This window comes from Habropoda laboriosa, unplaced genomic scaffold, assembly GCF_001263275.1.
Source record: "Habropoda laboriosa isolate 0110345459 unplaced genomic scaffold, ASM126327v1 scaffold718, whole genome shotgun sequence".
In the NCBI taxonomy this organism is placed as follows: domain Eukaryota; kingdom Metazoa; phylum Arthropoda; class Insecta; order Hymenoptera; family Apidae; genus Habropoda; species Habropoda laboriosa.
In genome coordinates, this window is record NW_017100942.1 from 1,387,153 (window position 1) to 1,400,890 (window position 13,738).

Below are 13,738 nucleotides of genomic sequence, written 5' to 3' on the forward strand. Positions count from 1 at the left end.
TCAGAAAAATCTCATCAATATGTTAAGAAAAATTTCGGGGTAAAAAAACGTAAAATTAAAAAAGTTGATATATAAATCGCTTGGTTGCCTCGATTCACGTTTCATGCTTATCTTTTTTTCGCTGTCCTTGTCTACGTTCGGCAAACTACAAAGGCGGGCGCGAGGCTCGAAAACGTAGTCCCTGACTCTAGGAGTGTCAGGTTTAGCTTCCTTGCGGTCTGACACTTGTGGAGAATATACTGTATTTCAATACTTTCGATTTTCAATAGAAATAGAAAAAAAATTGAATCGAAAGGGAATGGAATAATTATAAATAAAACATAGCGAAGAATAGTAAAGGACTGTTAAATATTGCATTATAATTGCCACTGTATTTCAATCCTTTCGAATTTCAATTGAAATCCCCAAAAAATAGAATCTAAAGAGAATTGAATAACTATAAATAAAATACAGTAAAAAATAACTGTTAAATATCGCAAAAAATATCCCTCACGATTATCACTCTATCTCAATCCTTTCGAATTTCAATTAAAACGCAAAAGAGAAAAACAGAATCCAACAAGAACGGAATAAATATAAATAAAATATAATAAAGAACGGTAAAAGAGAAGTGTTAAATATTGTAATTAACTTAACCATTGCAAATAGGAGAATTATACAAATGTATGTATGTTATAAAATTTAATTCGATATTAAGCTTCAAGGATTACTTTTTCATCATTATCAGCCTGTGATCCTGAACGACTTTGTATCCATAGATTATCGTACGCTATGTTTATCACGCGACTGAGAGAAAATATGTCATGCACCGTAAAAAAAAAAAAAAAAGAAGTAAAAACGACCTCCATATCTCAGAGATGATGTCATTCGTGAGAAAAAGAAGAAGCATTATCACCGTACTATAATAGGCGCGGATTCTAAAACACGGTGTAACTTCCGTTCGACAAACTTTCCTTTATTTGTTAATAGAATTTTAGGAGGAAACAGGTGTGCTGGTTATTCGGAAAGAAACGAATTCCAGAATCACTTTAATGTATTAAAGATGAACATTCTGCAAAATGATTTGCTGAAATACACCGTGCAGAATAGTTTGAAGATTTCCTACTTTCGAATCTCGAATGTGAAATGAAAAGAAGGAAAAAAAAAAAAAAGAAGTTACCCTTCGAAATGTGAATATATCAGGTGAACGTGTGTATTGGCAATGTCTTGATCTTTTCCATAGATTGTACGGATCATTTAAGCATTGCCCAATCAGATGTATATAACAGTTCACGAATTATTGTAACGTAACACCCTACTTTCGATTATTGCTAATCAATTATTTTGATTACTATATTACGAGTAACTGGAAGAGTGTTTTCTTTTTTCATGTTTAAAATATCAAATATGGAAAGTTATTGTGTTGATCTTATTATTACTTTTGGCACAATGTGAATGGTTGATTTATCGTACAGTTTATGTGAATTTTTAATACATTGCTTAATTTTTGATCAAACTGCTCGTTAAAAAAGTTGCACTGCTTTTGTAATTCACTTTCACAAATTTAAAAATAGCCGTTTATTTGTAATACGAAAGGAAGTGTTTTAATTCTGTTGAAATTGTTATTATTTTGGTAAGAATATTATTTTTTTATACTGCTTAGATATTATCGATAGATATTATTTTATTATTTTCTGAGATATTGCCTTCTGAAACATTATTTCATTATTTTCTCAGATATTATCTTCTAAAATATTATTTCATTACTTTCTAAGATATCATTTTCCAAGATATTACCTTCCAAAATATTGTTTCATTATTTTCAAGGTATTACCTTCTAAAATATTATTTTATTATATTCTAAGATATGAGAAAAATATTACTTTATTACTTCCTAAGGTATTATTTTCCTTATCATAAACGATTAGAAACTCACGTTTCCACTTTTTCAAATTTTCAAACAAATTAAACAAAGCCAACCAGATAAATACTGTACAAGTAGAACGCACCAAAACAGTTTCTAAAGACTAGCCACGAATATTGAGTTATAAACAACTGTCTCCTTACTAAAACTTGTAAACATACTCCACTTAAAGTTTTACCCAACGAAACTACTGAAACCACGAGGTACCTAACGATCCCTATCGCGGTCAAAATTGAATCATATCCTGAGAACTAGTTAATCAAAGTGTTACAACAGCTAATGTCCAAAATTGCCCAAGCAGTTACTGAAATTTATCACGTTCTACTAAAAAAAAAAAAAATACTAATAATCATTTCTGACCAACTTCCCAATTATTTGCAACCTTTCTCCGTTCACATACACACGCATATTTTGCAACAACTCATAATTACATACGATATTACAGCCACACGTAGGACTGTGTGTGCTTGGAAATTTTAAATCATCGAGTTTCGCTGAAGCTATGAAGCTATGAAGCTATGCGCGGAGTTTCGTAAGGAAACCACCATAGTTTAACGCGATAGCGAAAGTTAACCCTCTTCGATATTATGTACGTACTGTGGTTCTCTTTTAGGCAATCTTCGCTTCACTTTTTGCATTTTTACAATCGATCGAAGTACGTTCGCAACAACCATTTTCAAATAATCGTAGGAATAATCTTGTTGGGTTACTTGACCCCTTAACATATGACAACGCGTCAGACTCGTGGCAGAGATTCTGGCGAAGATGTGACAAAAGTAGTTGCATTAATAAGAAAAATTCATTGTAATCTTAATTTTCGTTTGAATTTGTAAGCCTAAGGGATTGGTAAATGTAATTAATCTGTGACAGATTAGTTTTTGTTACCTGATATAGTATCTACTGAAACAGAAAATGGCTGACGCTTAGATGCATAGTCAGAAAAGAAATCATAGGTTAAGGGGTTAATTTCGAATTTTTATATCTCGACACGAATTTACGTGTCTACGTAGATATCTTTGCAACAGCGATCGATCACAAACTTGATTATTCAGCGATTTACAACGTTCGATACTGGCTGAAGTGAATTCGCTGTTTGTATATTCCAAGTCGGTGCAAGAAAATTCACTTTCTGTTACGTATAGGGTAGTGAAAATACGCGTCAATTAAGAGTACGATAAGTTGTTTCTACTTTTCTATGATCGTCGATCTTTATCAAAAATTACAGATTTTCTTTTGGGAATTTTTCCTGTTAAATAAATAAAGAAGAGTTTGTATTTATTTATTTTTTTAATCGAGGCTTATCTGGAATTGTAATGAAAATTTACTCGATCTTTATCACTTTTTATTTACATATTTATGATCTTCATCACTTTTCATTTATGTTTACGATCTTTATCAACAATTGTAGTCTTTCTTTTTCTAATTTCTGTGTAAAAACTAGGACAACTATAGCTACATACAACCTAAATGACACAAGCTTTTAATTGAGGAGTATTTTTAATTATAATGAAAATTTACGATAAATAAATTCTTCGTGACAAAAAGCTGTGAACCAAATCATCAATTTAAAGTATTACACTTGCATCAATGAAGCCAAAAAAAGTAGCATTACTCTCACTTCATTCCCAAAAAGTCTCAAAAAAAGGATCCACGAAGACAAAAACGAAAATGTCAAGGGAAATGATAAATAATTCATATCCGAGCAACTAACTAGTCCACGCATAAATCAATCATTTCATCAGAATTCTTCCTGTTATCTCATCGCGTTACTACATCTCCCATTTTCAACGAAAAATCTGTCCAAGTCGAACCCACGCGACAAATCACTCCGTGTGAAACGACGCGTTAAACCAGCAGAATTTTGAAACCTCTCGTTACGAGAAATCTGATTGGGAAAATCATCGACTTTCGAGTTAATTTCGTGCCGCTCGTTCTAACGAACCGTTAATCGCTCTACCGATTTTCACCGTACAATCGAGAAGAGAGGCACCGGGTGTAATTCAACGTTGATTCTCCTTTTCGAAATCTCTCGCGAACCGTGGCCGTTCGAATCGTACGCAGACGAAACGATGGCGGACCACTTCCGGTTCCAGACCAAGAAAGCGTGCACGGTCAGTAGACAGCATAGCTCAACTCGTGAATCGCATTAGCCTCCTTCCTCTCCTTCCTTATCTCTCTCTCTCTCTCTCTCTCGTTCCTCGGTATTTCAGAGAGAGAGTTTCAGTTTTCATCGATGAACTAGCGAGGCTCGATCGACGAGAAGATATCGAAATTCACTGTGCATCGTGTGAAACGTCCACGTGTCCAAGATGTCCAAACGATCGAATAGAAACCCGGCGGTTTGATATTTCGAGGCTAGTGACATTCTCCGTTGAAATGTTAAGAAAAAAGGAAGGATCGAACGAGGAAGAAAGGATTGGACGATGTTCGACGGTCGTCCGGTTTTGTGTTTCGAGGTAGGTAGTGATTCTTTATCGCGTACCTCTTTCAAGGTGTACCGGTTTCGAAGAAAGATCCGTCTGGCTAAGTCATCGGTTTCGACAAAAAAATTACAGATTCTCGGTGAGTCAGGCGATTTTTCGAAGCCATCGAACTTCTTAGATTTCACACGATTCGCTCCGGACTTTGGTTAAGTGTAGAGCAGAACTCTTACCTTTTTTTGACTCCAGACGACATTGATCGAAGGCTTGCCACGGCGGAAGTCTGGCTGGTCGATTACGTCGTCGTGGATCAAGGAAGCGTTGTGAATCATCTCGGCGATCATCGCCACCCTTCGCTGCGACGCCAAGAGACCGCTGAAATTTTCGTCGATTCCGGTTATTTTCAGTATCGACGAGCGCTGTTTCACGTATTTTTAGCGATAAGGAGACTGTCAATTGTTATTTATTTTTAAAAGAAAAGAGAAAATAGAGAAGATTCGTGACTCGAAGAGCGTAAAGATTAGGTTGGTGCAATTGAAAAGTCGTTTTCAACAGCTGAAATTGGCGATACCACGTTAAATTTTGGTTCGATCATAAATTTTTCTATGCAATAGTCAAGAAGGAATTTGCTATGGTGCGCGTGTATTGAACAGTAAAAAAAATTCATATTACAACTGTTTGGACATTATTATACGACGTGATGCATAATCAAGATATTCGCATAATTTAGTTACGTGAATTCCAACTTGGAAACACTGCGATAAAAACTGGAGAAAATATAAATTTACCATTTGAAGAAGGTTGTGTAAATGTTAAGACATTTCAATGTTAGTGTGCAAAATTCAGGATCGATGACTTTTCATTCAAAAACGAGCAAAAAATTATTGAAAACAATCCACGGCAAAGAATTATTAACCTTTCTCCAGTAGTCTACCATTTTTTCAAACACCCGAACAATTTTTCTAACGAATAAATTATTCCGAAACGAAGACGAAGAATTTTCTAATTCAATGAATTAACAATTTTTATAAATTTAGAGTAACGAAACTATAGTTAATCTTTGCATAGTTTTGATTAAATTAACATTTAAATACGAACAATACCTAACGTACGTATAATTTATTTCGATTTTTCGAAGAAAGTTTCGTTCGAGAAACCCACGTTTCGTATGCACCAGCCTAAAATTGATAGCGTTAAATGTACAGATGCAGACGCTGGATAAAATTGATTAACAGCATTCTCTCGTGTCTGTTTGCGCGAACAGATGTACTACATGCACGAAGAAAGATCGATAGTACGGGATCGTAGGCGATATTCGCTACTCTGCATAATACGATTTTTATCACTCGAAGGATTTATCACTTTGACACGCGTTAAATCGCGACGTCACGTTCCCCTCTACGTATTTACAATTCCATATGTGATAGCGTACGCTACACCAGTTCTCATTCACGGAACATCTCATTCATATTCATCGCCGCTGGTCCGCCACACGGCGACAAGTAATTACTTTCAAAGCGATTTATGAATTAGAAAGAGAGAAGACCGACCAGTCACATTCTTTCCATGCTTTCTAAACGTTCGGAGAAGCTAACTTTTTCTCGCGCCTCGGCGATCGGTAAGTGAAAAAAGCACGCTTCTGTAATAAAGTTGTATGTTATCACAGTTGTCCTATTGTAATGCGTACTTTTCGATCCACTGTTTATCTCATTTTTTAGTAAATTTGAGTTTGAACAGAATTAAAGAAAAAATCGAATTCTTTCTCGAAATTTCAGTATCAGCGCTTTTGGCAATATTAATCATTTTCTTCACGGTTTGGTAACTGAAAACGTTATTCCATCGTAATGTATATTTTTCTATCCACTATTTATCTCATTTTTTAGTAAATTTGAGTTTGAAAAGAATTAAAGAAAAAATCGAATTCTTCCTCGAAATTTCAATATCGGCGCTTTTGTCGTTTTAAATCATCATCTTCACGGTTTGGTAACTGAAAACGTTATTCTATCGTAAAGTATACTTTTCGATCCACTGTTTATCTCATTTTTTAGTAAATTTGAGTTTGAACAGAATTAAAAAAAATCAAATTCTTTCTCGAAATTTCAGTATCAGCGCTTTTGGCAATATTAATCATTTTCTTCACGGTTTGGTAACTGAAAACGTTATTCCATCGTAATGTATATTTTTCTATCCACTATTTATCTCATTTTTTAGTAAATTTGAGTTTGAAAAGAATTAAAGAAAAAATCGAATTCTTCCTCGAAATTTCAATATCGGCGCTTTTGTCGTTTTAAATCATCATCTTCACGGTTTGGTAACTGAAAACGTTATTCTATCGTAAAGTATACTTTTCGATCCACTGTTTATCTCATTTTTTAGTAAATTTGAGTTTGAACAGAATTAAAAAAAATCAAATTCTTTCTCGAAATTTCAGTATCAGCGCTTTTGGCAATATTAATCATTTTCTTCACGGTTTGGTAACTGAAAACGTTATTCCATCGTAATGTATATTTTTCTATCCACTATTTATCTCATTTTTTAGTAAATTTGAGTTTGAAAAGAATTAAAGAAAAAATCGAATTCTTCCTCGAAATTTCAATATCGGCGCTTTTGTCGTTTTAAATCATCATCTTCACGGTTTGGTAACTGAAAACGTTATTCTATCGTAATGTATATTTTTCTATTAATTGGAAACATTTGTGAAAAAAAAATTCAAAATTATGAATTACACTTTGCAGAATATAATACGCAGGCTTCTACAAAACTTCAGTATCGGAGCTTTTATCATTTTTAACAATTTCCTACGCGGTATCGATATATTTCTTAAAACTTTTCCCTTTCCCTTCCTTCAAACATTAAATCATTCTCTCTAAACACCCTTATCTCCTACTAATTTTATTACAACACGAAGCATTTCTCTATCTATCGACACTGAAACCTAACAACGTGATCTACCAATCACAGCTACATAAAAAAATACCGCAATTAATTGCAATACGAATAAGAATTTAATTAAGAACGCTCCGTTAATGGTTCTCTTATCTCCAACTCTTTCACCGGGAATTAATCGAACCAGTACGAAGCGATCAAGAGACATTCTTGCCCGGAACGAAGGGGTGCATTTCGAACACGGGAATAATGGAATAACTGCCAGAAGGCATTCGATGTTTATTGACGGTGGACTTGAAAGAATCCGCACAGGCGTGCCTCTCACAACTCACTTTCTTTCCTTGTGATAATTGATAGCCCGTGCCATGAGAAATGCTACCATCGGCCGCAACGCCTTTCCCTTACCGTCGAAGTAGTACGTCGCTATAGTTTGCAGCTCCTTCTGCGTCGTGTTCCTGATGAGTACCTGGAACAATAGCCAAACGTAACCTTGACTTAGAACGGTGAAACGGAATTCTGCCGGCGGTCGTTAGAAAAACCACGACACGCTTCTGTTCGTTTCATTAATAAAAGCATCGATGTTGTTCGCTTTCCTGAGTTTTATCACTTTTCACAGGTGTGATATTTTTCTGTGCGTGAAATATCGATTTTGGGTGTAATTTGTGTCTGAACTATTGGGAATTAGACGATCCCTTCGTTTACCCAAATTTTTAATCTAGTTTATCGATAAAATCTTCGTATTGTGGCGACCGCCACGGGGGGCCACGCACTTAGGCCTGGCGACTCTTGGCCCTCGAGGCGAAGAATCGAGAGACGTTTTTCCAAACATCCCCGATTTTCTCCGTCCTCGAGGACAAGAGTATTGCCTCGGCAATGCAGGCCCGCGCCCCCACTTCCTGGGACTTTCCCAGGGAGCCCCAAAAAAAGCAAGGGGGCTTTTTGTCGCAGACTCGCGTCGCCTACACTTCAAAATTAGGTTAAGCGTTATCGGACTCGAATAAATATATTTTTATTAAACAACTTGCCCGAGTAATTACTCTACACCACGTCACTTCCAAAGTATTTCCGAAATTTGTGGATGAGTGCTACCAGTAAATTTAACCTCAAGTTTATTCGTATGCTTCAATTTTCAATTTAAATTCTAATCGTTTTTTTTATGAATAACGCCTCTGTATCTCAATTGTACAAAGTCTACGAAAGTTCGTAGCCTAAAACATGCCTCCAGTCAACTCAACCTATATCTATATATTTTAATTTTCAATTCCCAATATGAATTCCAGGCAAAAAACTCCATTTACCCAAATCTTCATTCACAAAATCTCCGTATCTCAATTGTAGATATAAAGTCTCGGAAAGTTGGCGTATAAATTTTTCTAATAAGTTCAATCTCAATTTTATCTATGTACTTCAACATCCAACTGAAATTCCAATTGTTTTTATCAACAAAATCTCTGTATCTCAATTGTACAAAGTCTACGAAAATTCGTAGCCTACAAATTCCCCCCCAGTCAACTCAACCTATATCTATACGTATCAATTTTCATTTAAAAAAAAGCTTCATTTGCCCAAATCTCCAATCTAATTTCCCAAAATCCCCCTATCTCAATTATAAACACAAAGTCCGCAAAAATTCGCTTACAAATGCGCCCAAAAAATTCAACCTCAACTTCACCACCCACACACTTCAATCTCCACTCGCAATTCCACTCTCATTTATCAACAAAATCTCCATATATCACTGCTACAAGTCACGCTAAAATCACCCCACTCTAATTTCGTTTAATCTCCCCACACAGAAAAAGAAAAGAAAAAGAAAATAGTCCACTCATTGCTGCGAAGGAGAGAACGTGGCATTAGAATGCTCGTACGAAATACCGTTCCAGCTGACAGGGCTCGTACCGAATTAGTCCGCTCGATGTTACACACATGTATTTCTCGATTCAATGCAGGTGTTACATATTTTATTCTAGAGCAACTTCTTATCGGGCGCCTGCCCGGGGTTCCGTGCATAGAAAATCGATGTCCATAAGGCGATGATAATTTGAATACGTGAGGAAGAAGAACCGGGCCGCGTGTGGTTGCAAGCGTGGCTAGAGGGAAGAGGACCGTAAGGTAGCGTGAAAGAAAAGGTACGTCGCTTTGAATTCCAGCCGTGGCACACGACTGAAAGTTCGTCCTGGAATTTGGCCAAAGTCGAAAAGGAACGCTAGTTACCTGTAGCTCGTTTCGCAAGCTTACGTCACAAACACTTTCCGCGTGGTTTGTTTGGTGGCCACGTGATCGGAAGCTACGCCACCCGAGACGGAACCAATGCACTCGGAACGACTTGATCGACCGTCCTTCTAACTGCATATACGCGTACACGAGACGCGCGTGCCTGTTAGAGAATCCTGATCGATCTGAGATTTTTTCATAATTAAGCTGTTAAGTGGGATCTTCGAAACGAGCGAAGTTTGGAGATTCTAAGGATTCGTTTTTGAGAGGATCGCCCAATGATCGTTCCGAGGATTTTCATGATGAACTTGCTAATTGGGATATTTGGCTTAGATTTGGCTCTTTGAAGGTGAATTTCTGGGTTTGAACTTTATACTGCGGCGATTCGTTTTTAAGAAGATTGAATACTCATCGATCTGAGGACTTTTGTTAATTAACTTGTTAAGTGGGCTCTTTGAAACGATCAATTTTTAGGGTTTGAATTGTAGAGTGAAAAGATTCTTTTGCAAGAAGATCGAATACTGATCGGTTTGAGGATTTTTGTTAATAAGCTTGTTAACTGTGTTCTTTGAAACGTCTAAACTTTAGACTGCAAGGATTCATTTCTGAGAGGATTGCTTCTTGGTGGAATCCTGATCGATCTGAGGATTTTTGTTAATAAGCTTGTTAACTGGGCTCTTTGAAACGATCACTGTTTAGAGACTGTAATAAATCATTTCTAAGAAGATTCACCAGAGCGAATCATGTTTTATTGGCACTTGTTACAGATCAAACTAATTAGGTTGGTAAGATTAGGTAAGTAACGGTGTTACGACTGTATTTTGCTTTCAGAATTTTTGTGTATTACTATTAATTCTATAATAATGATCGAGAAAATTGGAAGCTTTGTTAATTTAGAATTTTTTTTATTGAGAATTGCAATCTTTGTTAATTTAGAATTCTTTCTACAAGGAATTGGAAACTTTGTTAATTTGGAATTTTTTTTATAGAGAATTGCAATCTTTGTTAATTTAGAATTCTTTCTACAAGGAATTGGAAACTTTGTTAATTTAGAATTCTTTCTACAAGGAATTGGAAACTTTGTTAATTTGGAATTTTTTTTATAGAGAATTGCAATCTTTGTTAATTTAGAATTTTTTTTATAGAGAATTGGAAACTTTGTTAATTTAGATTTCTTTCCATGTATAAGTTTAACGTTCAATGAAGTTATGAATGTTTAAAAAAGAACAAGTTTGATATATCTTCATATATGTACTTAGTAGTGTGAAATGCAAAATAATTTAGAAAAAAATTTCGTACGAATCAAAGTGGCCAGAAGTTTCCTTTAAGCTGAGTATTCGACATCTTGTTTGAAATTTATGTCTCTGTCTATTAACCTGAAGAAAGTAGAGCGAAACGAAAAGTCGCATTCTTTTGACGTATTAGAGCCAGCGAATCCACGTTCTACTCTTAAGAGCCGGAAGACACGAGCACGCACCTCTTTCTGCTTCCTTCTACAATTTCTCTTATGAAAAAAACCGACTTGTCACAAGTTTTTATCAATTTCATGTTCCTTATACATTGGTCGTATTTTTTTTTTTTTTTGCGTTCGAGTATGTGACACTGCAAAAGTCTTTCAGAATTTTCCTCCTTTTTTGGTCTCACCTTATAGATCAGGTAGCTTATCTTGTTTACCAGACGAAAGGAGTGTAATCGATTCTTCTTATTTCGAAGTCAGATGCCTATAATTTTTACTACTTTAGAAACAATGCTTCGTGAATGTTAAAAATGACAAAATTCAGTCAATCTTATATCGACACTTTGTTCATCTCAAAAGTCTATTTAGTCGGTAATACTTCCTCAATCGCATTTAAATTTTATATCGAGACACTTTGTTTACCCTAAAAATCTATTTAGTTAGTAATATTTCCTCAATCGTATTCATTCATTTCTTTTGCTAAAAATTAATCGTGAATACGTGAAACAACAGGATTCTTCTAAAGACACTTTCATATCGCTTCCATTGTTACCTAATTAATTCTATACCTCGGGAGAATTACAACTTTTACTAGAATTCTCGACAGAGTTGAATTCTTAACTTTTTATTCTTCTTTCGCGCATATTTTTCACAAGCATTGAGTCGAAGAATATTCTTTTTCGTTGACAGAAATCTGTCATCGTACCATCAATTTTAAATTACAAACCAACAGAAGCATTTCTTTAATCTTATCAACCTTTTCCATCTCCGTTAGAAGAACAATATCCCATAAATCTACGAAGTAGCAGATTCTCTCGGAAAGATGGTTTCTCAATTTCACGTCTTCTTCGAAGCGGCTGAATCTTTTTCTCGCAGCCTGGCCTCATTATCTCCCTCAAGCATAGCGTATCATAAATCTGCGAACACCTGCCAACAATGATCGCGATCTAATTAAAACACTGTAACGAAGCTGGTATAGTAATTGCCACGATGCAGCGAGATAGTAAATTAAATCCTCAAACTGCAGGACTGATTGGTATCGCTGCACTTAAGTATAACGCGATAAAGGAAAAAGAGCATACAAATTCTGATAGAAAATTCAATCGACGAAGAAACTATCAGCACCCAAAATTTTAAGAAAATTTCTGTATTTCAATTACTTAATTATAATCGTCTCGTTATAATTTAATAGAGCATTGCAAGTAAATACTAACAGTATTTCATTTACAAATAGAAAATCTCGAGTTATTCAGAGTTTTCCCTTGCGTCTGATTAACTATATCAATGTTTCATAAATCTCACTTGAACCGAAAAGCTGTGTTTCTTATTGTTAGCGAGTTTCAAACATTTCTCGTCCAAAGTTTCAAGTCCTTAACACTAAAACTACCAAAGATGAGTGCGGTACTTATATTTTTTCCCTCTCGACATATTCAAGTATTCTATATAAAGAGTGTTCGAAGCTAGACCAATTAATAAAAAATAAATTAGCATAGAGAATTATTTCTTTATCTAAACAAAAGTCACCGTTCACTTAGACAAAGTCATCTTAATAATTTCTCGAATGTAAAGCAAGAAATCTGAAATTCGACGGGTCTGACTGTTCTACTGTTAACCCTTCAACTCACAACAACGTCGCAGAGATTCTGATCAAGATGTGACGAAAATAGTTATATTAGCAAGAACAATTCATTATAATCCTAACTTTCGTTTGAATTTGTAACACTGAGGATTACCACATATAGCAAATCTGTAACAGTAAATGGCCGAAGCTTGGATGCATAGTCAGAAAAAATCATGGATTGGAAACTTAACTTCTCACACCTCTGTCAATTCCATTGTCTCGACACCCGAAAAATACCTGCTCTAACTTTTGACTGATTTCACAAATCTCGTTATATCGTAGCTGACGCTTAGATGCATAGTCAGAAAAAATCATGGATTGGAAGTGTAACTTCTCACACCTCTGTCAATTCCATTGTCTCGACACTCGAAAAATACCTGCTCTAACTTCCAACCGATTTTACACCACACACATGAACGATGCCACGTAATTGCGCGATGCGTTGGTGTTATCGTGTCCCGCCATCATGGTCGAGAAAAAGTGCTTTCTAAACGCGTTTGCACGCGCATACGCAAATACAATTGTCGTGCAGCCTAGACACGCGGCCGTGAGTAAAAGTTCTTACTCTCGGCCATATATGCAGACCGTGAAGCCGTAGGCTGCTTTCGCTAGCTCGTGTCAAAGACGGAGGCGCCTTCTCGTGAAAACAATATAAATATTTATAATTACATTAGCTAAGCGATCGGCTCTAGCCAACACCGCGTGTGAATACTGGCGATTCTGGCGACCGCGAGTCTCGTAAGATAAGTCCCTGAAGATATCTCGTAACGAACGAAAAGGAAAGAAGAGAGGGAAGAAAAAGACTGTCGATGATGCAAGTCGTTGAATTCGTTTAATCCACCCTTGTGTATAGGCACAGGGGATTACGCGATGCTCTTCGGCGTTCCTTTCTTCCGGATCTCACCTACCTGACGGAAGTAATTGACGATTCGCGGCGAATCGAGGCGGTTTGCAACGAAAATGGTAGCAGGAAATCGATTTCAACGAGCTGTTCGACTCGCCTCGATGGAACGCCGCGTGCAAGAATGGCCAGGCTCGACATTCTTCGGAATTTCAGGGAAATTATCGCGATTCCGTTACGTGACAGGCTGCTTTGAGATTCAGATCGGGAATCGATTTGGGCGGTTCGCCATTTTTAGAACAAGGAGTGGTTTTTCTGCTGTGAGGTCGTTGACATTAACACGCTCGCTGCCGATCGGATTCTTTCTTCTGTCAGATACACTTAGAGTGCTTAGCGA

The 13,738-nt window shown here is 36.1% G+C and overlaps 1 protein-coding gene across 1 annotated transcript in view; it reads right to left on the reverse strand.

Moving 5' to 3' along the window:
• Nucleotides 1-13,738, reverse strand: part of LOC108577641 (decaprenyl-diphosphate synthase subunit 1) — a 65,333-nt gene that overhangs the window by 14,152 nt on the left and 37,443 nt on the right. The window contains exons 3-4 of the mRNA XM_017940819.1: nt 7,542-7,675; nt 4,557-4,698 (exon numbers count right to left, since the gene is read on the reverse strand). Of these exons, the coding sequence (XP_017796308.1) occupies nt 4,557-4,698; nt 7,542-7,675 (276 nt within the window). The remainder of the gene's footprint in view (nt 1-4,556; nt 4,699-7,541; nt 7,676-13,738) is intronic.